Source organism: Bos indicus x Bos taurus, chromosome 12, assembly GCF_003369695.1.
Source record: "Bos indicus x Bos taurus breed Angus x Brahman F1 hybrid chromosome 12, Bos_hybrid_MaternalHap_v2.0, whole genome shotgun sequence".
NCBI lineage: Eukaryota > Metazoa > Chordata > Mammalia > Artiodactyla > Bovidae > Bos > Bos indicus x Bos taurus.
Genome location: NC_040087.1, coordinates 45862099 through 45881864, shown reverse-complemented (window position 1 = coordinate 45881864; position 19766 = coordinate 45862099). Strand labels below are relative to the sequence as shown.

Below are 19766 nucleotides of genomic sequence, written 5' to 3'. Positions count from 1 at the left end.
TATCAACATGAATCCGCCACAGGCATACACATGTTCCCCATCCTGAACCTGCCTCCCTCCTCCCTCCCTGTACTATCCCTCCGGGTCATCCCAATGCACCAGCCCCAAGAATCCAGTATCATGCATCGAACCTGGACTGACGATTCGTTTCATATATGATATTATACATGTTTCAATGCCATTCTACCAAATCGTCCCACCCTCCATGTCCAGTTCTAACTGTTGCTTCCTGACCTGCCTACAGGTTTCTCAAGAGGCAGGTCAGATGGTCTGGTATTCCCATCTCTTTCAGAATTTTCCACAGTTTGTTGTGATCCACACAGTCAAAGGCTTTGGCATAGTCAGTAAAGCAGAAATAGATGTTTTTCTGGAACTCTCTTGCTTTTTCGATGAACCATTGGATGTTGGAAATTTGATCTCTGGTTCCTCTGCCTTTTCTAAATACAGCTTGGACATCTGGAAGTTCACAGTTCACGTACTGTTGAACCCTGGCTTGGAGAATTTTGAGCATTTCTTTACTAGCATGTGAGATGAGTGCAATTGTGCAATAGTTTGAGCATTCTTTGTCATTTCCTTTTTTTGGGATTGGAAAGAAAACTGACCTTTCCCAGTCCCATGGCCACTGCTGAGTTTTCCAATTTTGCTGGCATATTGAGTGCAACACTTTCACAGCATCATCTTTCAGGATTTGAAATAGTTCAACTGGAATTCCATCACCTCCACTAGCTTCCTAAGGCCCACTTAACTTCATATTCCAGGATGTCTGGCTCTAGGTGAGTGATCACACCATCGTGATTATCTGTGTCATGAAGATCTTTTTTGTACAGTTTTCCTGTGTATTTTTGCCAATTTTTAATATCTTCTGCTTCTGTTAGGTCCATATCATTTCTTTATTTATTGAGCCCATCTTTGCATGAAATGCTGCCTTGGTATCTCTAATTTTCTTGAAGAGATCTCTAATTTATTGAAGAGTTCTCTAGTCTTTGAATGTTAGATGTTTTATAATCCAACTTCCCCCATGATGGAGAAATCATTCCTGCATACTCTCTACCCATTTTTATATATCTGTGTTGTAGAAAGCCTATTCTGTTTTCAGCAAATTTGAGTGATGAAGTTATTCATTGATTAAATTAAAATTTTCATCTCAATAGCTTCTACTTGTATGTTGTATTTTCTTAAGAAGAAAATGTCTACAAATTATTCTGTTTTCTAACCATTTAAATATTTAAGTTCTCTATTATATATAGTACCTATGGTATTTCCTTTTTCCAGACCAAATATTCTAATTTCTTCTGACAAATTTTCATCCAACCTCATGGTTGACTTTCTTTTTTTTTTAAATCAGCTCCCACCACACCACCCCTTCCTGAATAATGTTTTAGTAGTGAACCCCCAGAAAAGAGACGAAACTAACATAAAATTTAGCTTGGACAATACTTTATAAATTTAGTCATAGTTCATAACTTTTTGTTAGTTGAATGAGTGACTCAGTAAATTTCATGGGTTTTGATGTGAAATGCAACTAATATAATTCTTTATCTTTTGTTTGTATTAGGAATTTGCATTTATCCATATTAATTTTTCCTTATTGATTTAGGCTCTTTAGGTGCTATTTAATGTTATTATTCCAAACTATCATATTAGCTATTTATACCACCTTTGTATAATTTCCAAATTGTAAAGGGATGTATCACTTGTATTACCTTAAATCACTGAGGAAAACAAACAGTATGAATCAAGAGATCAATTCCTCTTGTCATTAGAGAATTCCTAATAGGCTGAAATGCCCTACTCATTGATTCTCTTTGAGAATCATTCATCAAATAACCCCCAATCCCCCTGAATGAATCGATATTTTTCTCACTTTTATTTAATAAATTCACAATGGTATTGTAAGGATTTTTTAAATGGTTCTTGCTGAAATATAAAACAAATTTAAAGAAGAAAGGCAATGTATTTTAGTAGTTTAAAATATGAATTCTGGAGGAAGCCTCCTTGGTTTATATTCCAGCTCTGCCATCTCCTAGTCTTATGACCTTGTAAAAGTCACTTAACGTCCCTGTCTTTGTTTACTCTTCTGTATAATGGGGATTATTATATTACTGCCTCATCAGGTTGTCATAATGAGTAAGTCTGTATTTATAAAATCATTAGAAGCCTTTCTACAGTGACATTATCTTCACCTTGCTGCTGCTGCTGCTAAGTTGCTTCAGTTGTGTCTGACTCTGTGCGACCCCATGGATGGAAGCCCACCAGGCTCCCCCATCCTTGGGATTCTCCAGACAGGAACACTGGAGTCTTGGGTTGCCATTTCCTTCTCCAGTGCACGAAAGTGAAAAGTGAAAGTGAAGTCGCTCAGTCATGTCCGACTCTTACCGACCCCATGGACTACAGCCTACCAGGTTCCTCCATCCATGGGATTTTCAAGGCAAGAATACTGGAGTGGGGTGCCATTGCCTTCTCCAATCGTCACCTTATTTCTAGTTTATTTTCTTCCAAAGTATTCAAAATCATCCATTTAAAATAAGTTCATAATTCTATATAGAACCTATGAAAAGATTTTGAAATACAGTTGCAATAATGTAATAAGACCTATCTCTCTTTCACACTCCCTTTTTCTTGTTTAGCTCTTCTTACATAACAAAAGTAGTGTATTTTGCTTTTGGGGGGTTTGTAGTTCAGTGGTATGCAAAGCAGACATTTAAATGCATTTTTTATATCATTTTTCTTTAATGATAATATAGAATTGTTTTGAGACATTTGGCAATATTCAAATTATTCTACATTACTGAATAAACATCTTTCCTCATGCACCATATTATAGTATTTTTCTGAGAACATAAAATCTGACTTAATTTTAATTAATTTTCTCTACCAGTCTGCTGTTGTGTAGTGTGTGTGTCAGAGAGAGAGAGAGAACTTAGAGACAGTTTAGGATATTCCCATTTAAAGAACTAAAGACTGAAAATTTTTATATGCAGTGTATAAATTTTCCATTCTGTAATATCTTTTCTAAACTGGTCCCTAAAATGCTATATCAGTAAATAATACTTTACTTGCATTAAGTTCAAAATGTTTAAAGATTATAAAAACTGGAACCAGAGTAACTGGATTCACAAAGTAGATTTAAAAAACCTTACAGTAATGTCATTTACCTAATTTGCTTTTGAGTACAGAATAATTTATTTTGGAGCAACCATGAATAATTCTAGATGTATGGATCATTTTTATACATCATTTTTAAGAAATGAAAACTATATTGTATAAATTTTACTTGAATTTTGAAAAGCAGTTATATATGTTCCCTTAATGTTTATTTGGGTATTGATATTAAATATGAAGAGGGGATGCTAACAAGGAAGAGGAAGTATTAAAACTCCAACTAAGGATGCCATATATCAGTGTACTGAAATACAAGACACATATTTATATCCATGAGTGCATAATAATGTTAAAATGTAAACTCATTGCTCACCATTGGAGAATTCTAGGGACCTGAATATTTTAAAAGACAAAAAAAAAAAAGGTTTAAATAAAGGATAGAGGGGTGGAATGAAGCATTTCCCTGCCTTCCTCATACAGACTGTCCCTTCAGTTCAGTTCAGTTCAGTCGCTCAGTCGTGTCCGACTCTGCGACCCCATGAATTGCAGCACGCCAGGCCTCCCTGTCCATCACCAACTCCTGAAGTTCACCCAATCTCATGTCCATCGAGTTGGTGATGCCATCCAGCCATCTCATCCTCTGTCGTCCCCTTCTCCTCCTGCCCCCAATCCCTCCCAGCATCAGAGTCTTTTCCAGTGAGTCAGCTCTTCATATGAGGTGGCCAAAATATTGGAGTTTCAGCTTTAGCATCATTCCTTCCAAAGAACACCTAGGACTGATCTCCTTTAGAATAGACTGGTTGGATCTCCTTGCAGTCCAAGACTCTCGAATCTTCTCCAACACCACAGTTCAAAAGCACCAATTCTTCAGTGCTCAGCTTTCTTCACAGTCCAACTCTCACATCCATACATGACCACTGGAAAAACCGTAGCCTTGACTAGATGGACCTTTGTTGGCAAAGTAATGTCTCTGCTTTTGAATATGCTGTCTAGGTTGGTCATAACTTTCCTTCCAAGGAGTAAGCGTCTTTTAATTTCATGGCTGCAGTCACCATCTGCAGTGATTTTAGAGCCCCCAAAAATAAAGTCTGACAATATTTCCACTGTTTCCCCATCTATTTCCGATGAAGTTATGGGACCAGATGCCATGATCTTCGTTTTATGAATGTTGAGCTTTAAGCCAACTTTTTCACTCTCCTCTTTCACTTTCATCAAGAGACTTTTTAGTTCCTCTTCACTTTCTGCCATAAGGGTGGTATCATCTGCACATCTGAGGTTATTGATATTTCTCCCAGCAACCTTTATTCCAGCTTGTGCTTCTTCCAGCCCAGCATTTCTCATCATGTACTCTGCATATAAGTTAAATAAGCAGGGTGACAATATACAGCCTTGACGTACTCCTTTTTAAGTTAACACAGTAATGCATGAGAGAAACTTTCTGTTCATAGAAATCTTCTGATTATGGAATGACATATTTCAAATTTATCAAACTGTAAACTCTAATGAAGTGATGAATCTAGGCCATTATTATTAGTGTTGATTGTCATCATAAAATGCAACCAAGCAGACACTCAGTGCTTCTTGTAGAAGCATACACCACTATCTATGAAATACTCTTGCTGCCATATCAACTTGAATCAAGCATCCAGATGTACTTATACCAGAAATTCAGAGGATGGAGGAACGGAGTCAGATTAGACCCATCAAGGAACTGTGAGCAGTTCATAGAGGGGGTGACCTCTTAGAACATACACAGTGCCCTAACTAGATAAAAAGTTGGCTTTAAGCATTCAGCATGAACAGAGAGACGCCAATTAATGGCAACACTGGCTGACTCAGAACTTACCTTTTCATCCTTGCTATCTTCCTTCTATTCCACCTACTTGACTTCTCTTTTAATTAAGATGATAATATTTATTATTACATAAGACTGAGGTATAACTTTTGAGTCAAGACTGCCTTTTGCTGCTCAAAATGACTGTAGGAATTTGTTTTACCAAATAGGAATCTGGAATTTCCAGACTGCCTGAATTCTTATAGATATGGGAAAAATATAGTTCCCTATCAACATTGAATAAGTTTGAGGAGATAGTAGGAGAATAAAGTTAAGTTGTTTATGATTACACTCAAGGGCCCTACCATTTTCCCATTTCCCATGAGTATTTCCCACATACTCATAAGCAAAATTGAGTATTTCTTGAAAATCATCATCAAAACAATGAAAAAGAGCTATGTAAATATCCTTTGAAGCCTCAGTTTAGAAGTCTGAGTTGGAGTTTTGATAATGGCTACCTAACCTTCTACTAGATGCATGTATATTAGAATTGTTTGTTATGTCTTCCAGAAGTATTTTTTAACATTTTCCTGAATGCAGAATCCCAATCCTATTATTTATCCTTTCTGTTCACTTTTCCAGAAGGAGAGAATTTGGATATCACAATCAGTGTAAATGATTATGGATTTCACTAAGAGTATTTACTCACTGATGGTATATACTTCATTAGAGAAAGGAATTTTATTGGTTTTGTTTACTTACACATAACCAGACCCTAGAACACTGGTGTACATTAAGTGTTCAGTGAATAACCTCTGAATGAATGAAGTCTGAGTTATCTTAAAGCTCAGGAGTTTAGGTTCTAGAAAATGCTAATCAACTTCAATTTTGTACTGTAACAGTTGTATGAAGATAAATTTAACATTTCTTCTTCCCAATTCTATAACATACTCAATAAGGGAATTGCTAACTGAAGAAGTGATGAAAATGAAGATAATTAAAATGAGAGCAGTATAAAGTAAAGTTAAATGAAATAACCCTTTAGAGAAATGAACTGTGATTATTTAATCTTATGCTAAGAAAATATTTTAAGTTGATAAAATAGAATGCACTTTGTGGGGGAGATGAGGCTGCTGAGATAGTGCATTTTTTCATGTTTAGTCAAATGTGTAATATTGAACAGCTTATATTTTTAATTTAATTTTTACTTTAATTTTTATTAACATACAGTTGATTAAAATGTGCTGTGTTTCAGGTATACAGTAAAGTGATTAAACTCTACATATATATGTATGTATATATTCAGCTATATATATGTATGTGCTTGTATATTCTTTTTCTGATTCTTTTTTCTATACGTTATTACAAAATACTGAGTATAGTTCCCTGTGCTATTTGGTAGGTTCTTTTTGGTTATCTATTTCATATATAGTAGTGTGTGTATATTAATCCCAAACTACTTTTTATTTTAGCATTTTAGAATTCATTGTTTTAATCTCCACCTTTGATTGTGAATTGTAGTATAGACCAATACTTCTTGTTCTACCCAGAAGCAGTAAATGCAGATTTTCCTTTATGTTATTCTGTTACCATTAGTTTATTAGTATGACCTTTTTTTTTCCAGTGAGAGTGTATTCTTCTTAAATTTTCATTTATTATTGTGGCTAGTTTTATAAAGATAGAACACAGCAAAAGATTGTGCTTTATTGATTGGTGAAGCTATGATGCAGGACTATAGGGCAGCGTGTTGAAGTATTAAATATTCTTCCTCTTTGTCCCACTTCAGGGCCATCTTGGAGGTTAAAGGGTCTCACACAAATGAAATGATAAATCCAGTTTACATAGTTTCCCTATAGACACTGAACTGCTTCTTTCTTATTATGTCTGAATAAAACTCATTATCTATTTTGTTTCAGTAATAATTATGAGATTCTCCCCTAAGCAATTCTTTACTGTCTCCATTATTCTCCATCTTATAGCATACTCTGGAAAGGCAAGCATATAAATATGATAAAAGAATTAAGCTGTTGAAATAAATTAATTTATTGTACAACAATGTATTCAAATCTTACTTGCTCAATGGATTTTACTTTAATGAAATTCTTCAAAGAATAATACATCATGTTCCAAAGATTGAAATTATACATTAAGTAAAATGACTGAATATGTTGTGTCTCAGTTTATAGAAACTTTCAATTGAATACTTAAGCTTTAAAAGCATAAAATTTGCATAAATTAAAATATTTCTTTAAGTAAAAGTATTAAATATTGTCTTTGCATCCTTTGTTCCTAGACAAAAAAAGCAATTAAAGTAAAAATAAGCTAAAGCTATAATAAATACTACAATTTCACCTATGTTGCCTAAGCCTTAAATTATGTTTTAAGATGTATTTTACATTAAGATTTTAATCCAGCTTATTTTTACTTAGTTTATTATATGACTTTTAGAGTTATGAATGTGTAAGTGAATAAATGAATAATGCATGAATGAAAAGAATCATCCAAGAAAACTTTTACAATTAAATACATTGACTAATGAAATAATTGTTTACCCCATGTGGAAAATAAGTAACTCTTCAATGACACAACCATTGTTACTAGAGTTTTGTGCATTAAATATTTTAGTACTTTATGAGCTAAATATCTCAGGGAAAAAAATCAGTTTCTTATGCTTTCCATTAGTGCCACTGAGAAATTTCTTATGACAGGAAAACTCATACTTGAAAAATGATTTTAAAGGAGTTGATTTATTCCAAGATTGCAGTTTACCTCTGTTTGGCCAAACACATTCCACTGAAAATATGATCAGTTACATAATTATTAGAAGGAATATTAAAATGTTTGGATGGATAAACATTGATGTGAGCGAACTTTTGAATAAAATAGAATGGCTAATTTAGAAAATATTGTTTGTATAAAAATATATTGATGTTCTTTGTTTAATATATACCGTGTATTTCTGCATAATCTAATTGTTAAGATTTAGATGTAGTAGAAATTAGCTTAAAACTTAGACAAACTTAGGTACCTCTTTATTAGAGAAATCAAGGTTAGAGTCTATATAGTGTGTATCTGGTCATGTGTGCAATTAACTACAGCATAGATTATTTATATAGACATTTATACAGACTAAAAAGGAGTTCTTCTATACAGTTTTCTAAATCCATACTTTATAATAAATGCACAGATACTCCAAAAATGACACAAACTCCAGCCTTTGAGTGCTACATGGAAGCCAAGTTACCCTTTGATTTGTGATTTCAGAGACTTGATGTGAACTTTATTGCCTTTTTTAAATTAAAAACTGTGGTTCAGTTCATTTCAGTCACTCAGTCCTGTCCAACTCTTTGCAATCCCATGGACTGCAACACGCCAGGCTTCCCTGTCCATCACCAACTCCTGGAGCTTACTCAAACTCATGTCCATTGAGTTGGTGATGCCATCCAACCATCTCATCCTCTGTTATCCCCTTGTCCTCCTGTCTTTAATCTTTCCCAGTATCCGGGTCTTTCCAATGAGTCAGTTCTTCCTATCAGGTGGCCCAAGTGTTGGTGCTTCAGCTTCAGCATTAGTCCTTCCAATGAATATTCAGGGTTGATTTCCTTTAAGATTGACTGGTTGGATCTCCTTGCAGTCCAAGGGACTCTCAAGAGTCTTCTCCAACAACTTGAAAGTAACAACTCTTTCAAGCTCAGTCTTCTTTATGGTCCAACTCTCACGTCCATACATGACTACTGGAAAATGATAGCCTTGACTATACAGACCTTTGTTGGCAAAGTAATATCTCTGCTTTTTAATGTGCTGTCTAGGTTTGTCATAGCTTTTCTTCCAAGGAGCAAGTGTCTTTTAATTTCATGGCTGCAGTCACCATCTGCCGTGACTTTGGAGCCCAAGAAAATTAAGTCACTGTTTCCATAATCTCCCCATCTATTTGCCATGAAGTGATGGGACCTGATGCCATGATCTTCGTTTTTTGAATGCTGAGTTTTAAGCCTACTTTTTCACTCTACTCTTTCACTTTCATCAAGAAGCTCTTTAGTCCCTCCTCGATTTCTGTCCTAAGAATGGTGTCATCTACATATCTGAAGTTATTGGTATTTCTCCTGGAAATCTTGATTCCAGCTTGTGCTTCATCCAGTCCAGTGTTTCTCATGATGTCCTCTGCATATAAGTTAAATAAGTGTGGTGACAATATACAGACTTGACATACTCCTTTCCCAATTTGGAACCAGTCTCTTGTTCCATGTCTGGCTCTAAATGTTGCTTCTTTTTTTTTGTTTGTTTGTTTGTTTTGTGAGTTTCTTCAATTTGTAATTTTTTTTGGAATGCTTTGCATATTTTATTTTTTTTAATTTAGTAAAGTAATTAGTCTCTAATTAAAATAAATAAATGTTGCTTCTTGACCTGCATACAGATTTCTCAGGAGGTAGGTAAGGTGGTCTGGTATTCCTATCTCTTGAAGAATTTTCCACAGCTTATTGTGATCCACACAGTCAAAGGCTTTGGCATAGTCAATAAAGCAGAAGTAGATGTTTTTCTGGAACTCTCTTGCTTTTTCCATTATCTAACAGATGTTGGCAGTTTGATCTCTGGTTCCTCTGCCTTTTCTAAGTACAGCTTGAACATCTGGTAGTTCATGGCTCATGTACTGTTAAAACATGGCTTGGAGAATTTTGAACATTTTGTGCAAATGAATATATTCAGAAAGAAAAAAGATAAACTATTAATACATGCAACAACCTGAATGAATCTAAGAAACATTTTGTTGTGTAAAAAGGTAGACATGAAAAATTAGGTACTGTATGAGCTAATTTTTGTGAAATCTAGAATCAGCCAAACCTCTTTCTGGTGATAGAACTCAGAAAGCAGTTGCTTATGGGGATGGGAGAAATAGGTTGGAAAGGGGCATGGGAATCTTTCTTGGTTATGGAAATTGTCGAGAGGTTGACAAAACTCATTAAACTGAACACATAATAAGTTCATAGTTTGAAGCTGTTTTAAGTTTAACCTAAAGGAGAATGGTAAAAAGAAAGATTTATAATCCCAGTTGCTTTTAAATTATAATTAGATGGACAGTAACTTTTAGCATCCAGATGTGGGTTCTCCATTCTTTTAAATCATATATGTGCTTGTTTCTTAGAAATTTAGGTCATTTGTCTGCAATGTGACCTATAGAATGTAGACTACTTAGAAGTATAACTTGTTTGATTTATTTAGCTTGGAAAAAAATTACTGATAATTGTGCTCATTTTTCATGTTGAGACATAGATTTTAAAAATATGCATTGCAACTATAAAGAGTAGACTTTAGTTGACTTTTTTATCCTTTTCTTTTGCTACAATATTTTTTGACAGGTAAATTCTTTGTTGTAAAGTTTCTTGTGTCTATTTTTTATTCTACAGAATACATACTGAGAAACAGTTTTATGTTTAGATTTTGGAAGAGGGCTTGGCTATTTTTGAGGATTATTTTCTTTTTATTTGTATAATTCTCAAGAATGAAGCCTTAGTGTAATTGTTGAAGATGATTATTGACAATGTGTAGGATTGAAAAATTAAAAGCATATGAGACAAGTGATGTTCAATCTTGGATATATGTTAAAATCACCTGGAGAGTCTTAAGAAACATTTGTTTCTGGGCCCCACAGCAGATGAAGGGTAAATGCACCCACCAGATGGCCTAAAAGAACAAATTTATACCCTCATATTTCTGGAGTCTAGAAGTCTGAAAGCAAGGTGTCAGCAGTACCACGCTTCCTCTGAGATTCTGGGTAGAATCCTTCCTTGAGTCTCCAAAGATCCTGATGGTGGCTAGTAAGCGTTGACAATCTTTGGTTTACAGCTGCAGAGGTCAGATCTCTACCTCATCTTCACATGATGTTTTTCCTTCATAGTTTTTCTCTGTTTCACATTTTCCCCATATCTTCACAATGTCCTCTTGTGAAGACATCTGTCCTGTTTGATGGAGAAGCCATGTTATTTTAGTATGGCCTCATTGCAGTTAATTTCATCTGCAAAGACCCTGTTTCCAAATGCTCACATTCATAAGTATCCATAGGTCAGGACTTCAGTCATTATGAGGGGACACAATTCAACTCATGTAAGCCAGAATCTCAGGGAGTAAAGCCCAGGCATAGGCATGTTGAGGAACTTCCCAGGTGATTCTAATGGAAAGTAGAATTGCAAACCATCAATGGGTTAAATGAACTTTTGAGATTGAAGACAGGCATTACTCTTTTTCTGTTAGTACAAAGCCTTAAGCTTGTCTGTTTTCTATATTACATTAGCCTTTGATATTTTGAAAATAGCCTCCTATAGGCTGATTTCATTCTAGAACACCTTCTGGTTTCAGACAGTCTGCTTTTATGTCATATTTGCATTTTTGCACTCTAATCAGGAATAATTTGCTTATTATTTATTATGTATCATGTATCAGTTGACTTGTAGACTTCCAAATATTTATGAATTATTGAAAAGTGTTCTTCAAGGACAGTGTGTGTTCATATCTGAAGGTGAAAATATCTCTTTGCTCAAAGAAGCAAATGTTAACAAATGAGTATTTTATTTATTAATCTGTAAATCCATTTATAATAGCTCAGTGGAGATAGTTATACAACAGATTGGGCTGGCCAAAAAGTTCGTTTGGGTTTTTCAGTAAGATGCAACAGAAAAATCTGAATGAACTTTTTGGCCAACACAATATTTGCACATTGGTCTCGTTGGGAAGGTGCAGGGCTTGGGTAAGATATGGAGTGGGACTTGAGTGTGAGCATAGGACAGGATCAGGAAATACAATACCACATTTCCCTGGGATACACCTAATACATTATTCATGAATTTTCAGTAATATATTTGTGGGTTGCATTGATGCTAGGAGTCTGAAAATTACCAGAATCAAAATTATTCAAATGTTAAATAATAATAGATTTCCATGGTCCCTTAAAATGTGACTGCCCAAGTATATCCAGAGAAGTCCCATAATGAAATAGCTGTTAACAGCTCCTCTGGTGTTATTTTGATGATGTCACTATGATAATTTGTGTGTTAAATGATCCTAGACACTTGCTGAATCAATAGACTCTATGTATCAGGTTTTTTTATAATGATAATTGTCTAGAATTAAAACTTGCTTTGTTCTGTTAATTCTTTGTTGTCTAATGGTTCTAAACTGGATGTCTTTTTTGACCTCTATTTTTATCCAAAGAGGGGATTTACATTAGTCATTACTACAATGGTGTTCACCTATTTTCTTTCTATTCTTTTCTTAGACTTATGGTTGTTGGTGGGGAGGAAAGAAAAGATAGGCAGTTTGGGATGAACACATACACAGTGCTTGCTATATTTAGAATGGATAACCAAGGAGAACCTATTGTATGGAACTCTGCTCAATGTTATGTGGCAGCCTGAATGGGAGCAGGATTTGGAGAAGGATGGATACGTGTATATGTATGGCTGAATCCTTTTGCTATTCACCTGAAACTATCATAACATTGCTCTTCAGCTATATCCCAATACAAAATAAAAGTTTTAAAAAATTTTAAAAATAAATGTGTCTTTTAATCCAGTTAAATGTTGATGGAAAAAAGTGTTGTCTTCACATTTCTGTAGCATTAAGAAAAACCAACATTGCTTAAGCAAGGGTCCAATGTATTTACCTCTTTTCTTCCCCCCACCCTTCCCTGGCGGTATAGGAGCGTGTTCCCGACAGCCCGTCACCTGCCCCCTCCCTGGAGGAGGGCCGAAGGCCTGGCAGCCACCCATCATCACACCGCAGCAGCAGCGTGTCCAGCTCTCCAGCGCGGACTGAGAGCTCCTCGGACAGAATTCGTAGGTGTCATTCTTCCACTTGTCACCATTTTAAACTTTATTAGGTGCAGCTGGCTGTTCTAATCAAAATACCCTCATTCTGAAGAGATCTCAGATGTATCATGTTCTGAAGCTCTGTAGCAATAGCCATGTCTCAAAATTGTGTTTCCCAGTTTGCAATAGCATGAGGTATGGTAGTACATTAACAATTCTGATATAAACTCCCTCTTTTTGATGCCACACATAAAGATTTGAGTTATGAAACAGTTAGAGAAAGTAAGTAACTTTCTAGATTAGTTTCTGAAGTAAACACCTCCAACTGTCAAATATCTAGTATCCAAATATACTGTGTACGAATTATTCCTCTTCATTCCTTCAATTCCTCCTTGCCAGTTTTTAAAAATTTACAATTTTTAAACTTCATCCTTGCATTGACAAAGAGGGATAACAGAAATAGATTCAAAATAACTGTTTTGAGAAAAACACATTTCATAATCATTCAGATGATCAATAGATTGAAGAGTTTGAAATTGGTCAAATTTTAGGATTTGAATTAGTAACAGTCAATAATGCATATTATCTTCACATGTTATTATTATACAATTCTCAAAAGTAGGTTCATACTTTATTTTGTAATCACATTTTCAGATATTTAATCCTTGTCCTCATGATCAAGAAAATTAAGAGTAAAGTTGTGGGTTATTGTTAATTGGTCAGTCATGCCTGACTCTGCCAGGCTCCTCTGTCCATTGGATTCTCCAGGCAAAAATACTGGAGTGGGTTGCCATGCCCTTCTCCAAATTATTCTACATATTTTTAAAATGTATTTTTTTCAGTGAAAGTAAGGTTTTATGGAATGATTTTTCTTCAAAATTTTTCACAAAACCAAAATTTTCATGGGCAATTTATTAAGAAATATATTGATTAGATTGAAATCATAAGGGTATTTGGTCGCACGCTTTATCCTGTCAGTAGTGACAGATTACTCTTAATAATTCAAGGAAGAAATTATTGTTTTAAATCATTCAACCATGTAATAGATATTAATGGGCAGTTTTATTTTTAAATTTGAGTTCAAAATCAAATGTTTAAAGAAGTACTTTGATATCTCTTAAACTTAGGGTTTTGTCTCCTAGGCTGTGTGTGTGCATGTTCCGTTGCTTCAGTCATTTCCAACACTTTGTGACCCCATGGGCTGTAGCCCTTCAGGATACTCTATGAAAACTGCAATGGGTGGCCACTTCCTCCTCCAGGGAATCGTCCCAATCCAGGAGTCAAACTCACATCTCTTGCATCTCCTGCATTGCAGGCGGGTTCTTTACCTCTGAGCCACTGGGGAAGCCCATTGACTAGAATAGAATATGAATATTGAATTTCAGTGATATTTCAGTTCCTTAACTTGTTGAAAACTCTATTTGCCCTCTCATGCCTCTAAAACTATTCTAAATTATATTTTAACTTTATAGACTTAGAGTGTTCTAGCTTTAAGACCGTAGTTTTTGCAGTTACAGAAGGCTCAGGAGAGGATGTGTTACATTAGATAAAGCCTGAATAGTTCATTGGTAATGGTTATAGTGGTATGACCACTGAAAAGTATTCTAGACATTAAAAAATATACCTATTTTATGAGCTAGAGGATAAAATAGTTTCATTTTCAATATATTTCTGCTTGTTCTTAAGAATTATCATAGTTTTCAGTCCTCATGGTGTTCAAATTAGATTATAATTTTAAAGTTAGACCATGATATTTTATTTATTTCTGATTCCAAAACAGTTTAAATAGGTTATTTGAATATTGTGTATTATGGTGTTTTATTCTTTTATCTTTTGTTTCGGGCTTGACAGCTGTCCATCAGAATGGGTTGTCCATGAACCAGATGCTAATGGGTTTGTCACCAAACGTACTCCCTGGGCCCAAAGAGGGAGATTTGGCTGGTCATGACATGGGACATGAGTCGAAAAGGATGCATATTGAAAAAGGTAATAATATATGATTATGAGGTCTGTTTTTCCTGCTTGACATATGAACTAGGTTTTAATCACAGAATAAAGTATATTTCTAAATTACATTAGAAGATGGTATAGAAACATTTTAAAAGCCTATAATATTAACATTAAGTAAAAATCAAGTCTACTCAACAAAAAAAGAAATATGAAGAGCTGCTGTGATTCTCTTAAACAACAGGTAAGTGTTCATTTATTTCCCAGTACATTTAGAAAAAGAGAATTTTTTATGTTTTAATTGTTATCTCAATTCCTGAAGGTCTACAGTTTGTCTTCCTCCACGTCTTCAGGGTCCATTGTCCTTTTACTTAGCATATGAGAGCAAGGACAATACACAAAGGATTACTATGAGTATTTTTTGGAATAAAAGAGATGGTCATTTGGTCAATCAAGAAATACAGTGAAGATTATCAACCAATGTACTAGTATTGTTGTTCAGTCACTAAGTTGTATCTGACTCTTTGTGACCCCTTGGACTGCAGCATTCCAGGCCTCTCTATCTCCCAGAGTTTTCCCAAGTTCATGTCCATTGAGTCGGTGATGCCATCCAACCATATTATGCTCTGTTGCCCTCTTCTCCTCCTGCCTTCATTCCCTCCCAGCATCATGGTCTTTTCCAATGTACTAGTAATTGCTTCTAAATTGCATGCAACAAATAAGCCCAGATAGTGCAAAGCTATGAACATTTTCTATTTATATTTGATTTGTACCAGTGTGACTTGTTTCCATAGGCAAACATTTGTCTTTTCATCCCTACTTTGTGAAATACTTTCATGAAGAATTGAAATATTATTTTAACATGCACGTGGAAAATTTATGCTGTTGGATGCAAATTCATGTTTTTGAACGGTATATTTAAATTAGGACAATTGGAGCCTTGCCATATCTTTATCTTCTTAATTTAATACTATCAAATTTTAATAATAACATAGACTGTATACTTTGATATCTTTTTTGATATGACTATCAAATAATCAGTGTTATGGAATGGATTACTTCTTTGGAAACAATTTATTACTCAAAAGGCACAATTAATTGGATATCAAAAAGGAAAATGAATACAATTGGACATTTAAATAACAGAAAGAAATGTTTACAGAAAGACTAAGTTAAGGTGGGAAACCTTTTTTCCTCAAAAATAATTATTCACCAAAAGTAAAAATGCCTACACAACCATGTTTTTCTTTTCCACATGAATACAGTTTACCTGAAACCTCAGGGAGAAAGAAAACAATATTTATATAAATTAAATTATCTGTATTTTGCAATTAATGATAAAATGATAATCTTTACTAGGTTCTAATATGTCAAAATGTAGGCATTATTGAGAGCAGCATTAAGACAATTTCTAATAATTTTGAAATTCACTACCAAGTATTATCACGAAGCTGAGTGGAATATATACAAGTACATAAGTTGGTCAGATTGTCTCTAAATGTCTAATTCTAATCTTTCTGTGAGTTCTTCTTCAACAATGAAGAAAAATGTTATATAGAATGCATTATGTATATTTTGACATGTGTTTTTATATTTAATGAAAAAATGATTTGTGAAAATCTACAGTAATACATTTTTCATAGAGGATTTAAGTTTTAAGTAAGAATATTTACATATAAAAATCCATTACTAGGGTTAAGCAGCCATTCTCCACTGTCTTGCGATAGAATGAAACCCTACAGAAAAAGTTTTTAGTGACTCTTTTCACAGGTTTCTCATAGATGCTACAGAACTAGTTTCACTTAAAATGCATGAGAGATGTTTTATAGTATATAGTGGATATCAGTATATTAGTGATTAATTCTCTTGCAGAATCTTGGTGAAGCAAGTATGGGAGTGAAATATAAAAGCTCAGAGGTGGTAGGTAAGAGACCACTAAAGGCATGATCAACAATGTGACTAAAATAATGAGTCCCCTGGAATTTTTGGTGGGGAGCTTTCTACAAATCTCATGTTTCAAGTTGAGTTGAACTACACTTTTTTGAAATGGTTTCTTTTTTCAGAATACATGAGTTGTATCTGCCTATCTGTTCATCATCTGTCTATATACCTATCATCTGTTATTATTATTATAATCTTGCCTTTCCTGAGATACGAAACTAGATTTTTATAGGGATCCTACTGCTGATTTTCCTGTGTGCCTGTCCCTTAAATTTTCATTACAATATTTGCCTTGTTATTCGGAAGTTCTTTTTTCATTGGTCTGCTTCCAATACTACATTGTAAATTCCGAGGAGTCATGTATATACTGCGTTTGCTTGAAAAGGACTAAACAGTCTATTATGTGAATGCATATTTATCTGAGCTGAATTGCTAAAAGATTGTAAGAGATGGTGAAGGTAAGTTAAAATAACTGTGAAGATGAAAGGCAAAAGGTGGAATTATGGAACCCTTTGAACATACATGTGTATGAAACAGTAGCATATTCTGGCTGTGAATATACACAAAAACTTTTTCTATATCACTATAATCTTATCACATGTTAAGTTTTTAAATTGTTTTGCTTTCAGAATAGAGATCTTGGTCATAACCCAACAGTCTTTCAATATCTGAATGCATATTTTAGTTAAAAAAGTACATTTTATTTTAATATTTGCCCTAGGGATGTGAAGCTACCATTACATTCTTAATTTCAAATATAATTATGGGGTCATAGACATTGTAATAGACATTGATACTCTTATAGTAAGAGTTTTATTATATGATGTTCATCTTTTGTATGTATCTCATCTCTTCTATTTTTCAGCATACTGAATTATTAGTAAATATTCATAGGCTTTCTAGATTGATAGGGTCTACTAAATTAAAAATTGTTTTTTTTTCATGACTACATTCATCATGTGCCTTATACTCGCCCTGTAACTTTCTTACTACACATATCTGTATTAAAACAAGTGACTTCATTTAGAGACATTTGTAGAGAAATTAATTATATGCTTGTGTCATTTTAGGCTTGAACTTCTTAAATGAAATTTGCTGTTCACCACTTTAAATCATCTGAAAGATAATAATTCTTAAGAAAACATTGATGTTAAAAATAGATACCAAAATTAATTTGGGTGCTGAGAATCACCATGGTCTAAAATCTTAATCATCAGTAACTTTTAAGCATTTTTAAATCATGTTAATATTAAAAAGTTGTTGACTTTATTCAGTTAGACAGAATATTTGTCACCATTAGTTGAAGGATCAATGGCTATACAGGCATTAGAATTCAAAGTAATAAGTGCTGAGTAAACTTTCCCCTTAGTTTTTAAAATAAAAACACTCTAAAGGGTTTTTGAATCCAGAAAGAGTTTAATTAGAATATATTCAAAATATAAATATGAAAAACCAAGTTAGTGTATCAAAAAGTAATAGACATACATTATTTCAGTGTTCCTAAATGTTAGGAGAAATGATTTTAACAGTATGAACTTTGATTAAAATTAGGGCTTTATCAAAGATATGTCCTGAGGAAATCTTCGACACAGCTGGTAGCCTCATAAACAGTTTTATGTCTTCTAACTTTTCCAAACATACTCCAAGTTCTCTAGACCTTCTGGATTTTAAAAAACATTTTTGATTTTTGCCCTCAGTCTAAAATTAGTGAAATAGATAGGATTAATTGATGTTTTCATTTTTTTTAATTGAAGTATAGTTGTTTTACAATGTTGTGTTAGTTTCTTGTGTGTGACAAAGTAATTCTGCTTTATATATATAAGACAATGAAAGAGTTACATATATATGTAATATATTTCTCAGGTACTTTCCACTATAGATTTTTATAAAATACTGAATATAGTGTCCTGTGCTATATCGTAGGACCTTGTTGCTTATCTATTTTGTATAAAATAGTGTATATCTGTTATTCCCCAAATCCTGATTTATCTCTCCCCCAACCTTTTCCCTTTTAGTAACCATAAGTTTGTTTTCTATGGTCTGTGAGTCTGTTTCTGCTTTTTAAATAAATTCATTAGTATCATTGTTTGTTAGATCTACATATAAGTGATATATCATATTTATCTTTCTGTCTGGCTTACTTCACTTAATATGATCTCTAAGTCCATCCATGTTCTACAGATGATATTATTTCATTCTTTTTGTGGTTGAATAATATTCCATTGTAAGGGCTTCCCTGGTGGCTCAGGGGTAAAGAATCTGCTAGCTAATTCTGGGTTTGATCCCTGGGTCAGGAGGAAGATCCCTTGGAGGAGGAAATGGAAACCCACTGCAGTGTTCTTGCCTGAAAAAATACAATGGACAGAGGAGCCTGGTTGGCTGCAGTCCATGGGGTCCCAAAGAGTCAGAGACAACTTGGCGCTAAACAACAACAGATATTCCATTGTATATATGTACCACATCTTTATCCATTCCTCTGTTGATGGGCATCTAGGTTGCTTCCATGTCTTGGCTATTGTAATAGTGCTGTTATGTGCAACGGGTTTATGCATCTTTTCAAGTGAGTTTATTTCTGAATATATGCCAGGGCACTGAAATCATATAACCAGGCTCTCTATTTCTTTATGCTGCATCTCTCTTTATTCCCCCCAAATCTGTCACTGGTGCTGATTTTCAGTGATAACTCTCATGCATAATTTGTTCCCTGGTTTATCAAATTGTTTGAATTGTTATTTCCAAAACATTTTTGAGCATGCTTCATACCATGCATATAATTCCCTATGCACATTTTTATTATTTTGGAATCTATCTAATTTTTTGTTTTCCAAAAAGTAAATGTATGCTATACATTAGATACTGTATGCTACAGTATTAGCTGTTTTTTCCCCAATTATAGAAAAAGTGAGCACATATAATTGGAACTAAGTACTGAATACTTAATCTACATTAGTGTATTTCAGTCGGGTTAAATAAACCAAAATGATATAATCAATAGGTAAATATTTACTGCATGTCAGATATGTGAAATGAACCATATGAAATACAAAATCTCCCTTTCTTTTTTCTCTTTCTGCTACAATTTCACAAAATTTTTATTCATATATATTCTAATTTTCCCTATAATTGAGTCTTTTCCCTTTATTTGTTTTCAAAAAAATATGAAAACTTTCTTTTGTTAGTGTACTCAGTCATTTAGTCTTGTC

At 33.9% G+C, this 19766-nt stretch overlaps 1 protein-coding gene across 2 annotated transcripts in view; it reads left to right on the top strand.

Annotated features, from left to right (window-relative positions):
• The window catches only part of DACH1 (dachshund family transcription factor 1), a 478390-nt gene that overhangs the window by 332348 nt on the left and 126276 nt on the right, over nucleotides 1-19766 (top strand). For both annotated transcript variants that reach the window (XM_027557664.1, XM_027557665.1), the window contains 2 exons: nucleotides 12567-12702; nucleotides 14527-14661. In XM_027557664.1, coding sequence (XP_027413465.1) covers nucleotides 12567-12702; nucleotides 14527-14661 — 271 coding nt within the window. The remainder of the gene's footprint in view (nucleotides 1-12566; nucleotides 12703-14526; nucleotides 14662-19766) is intronic.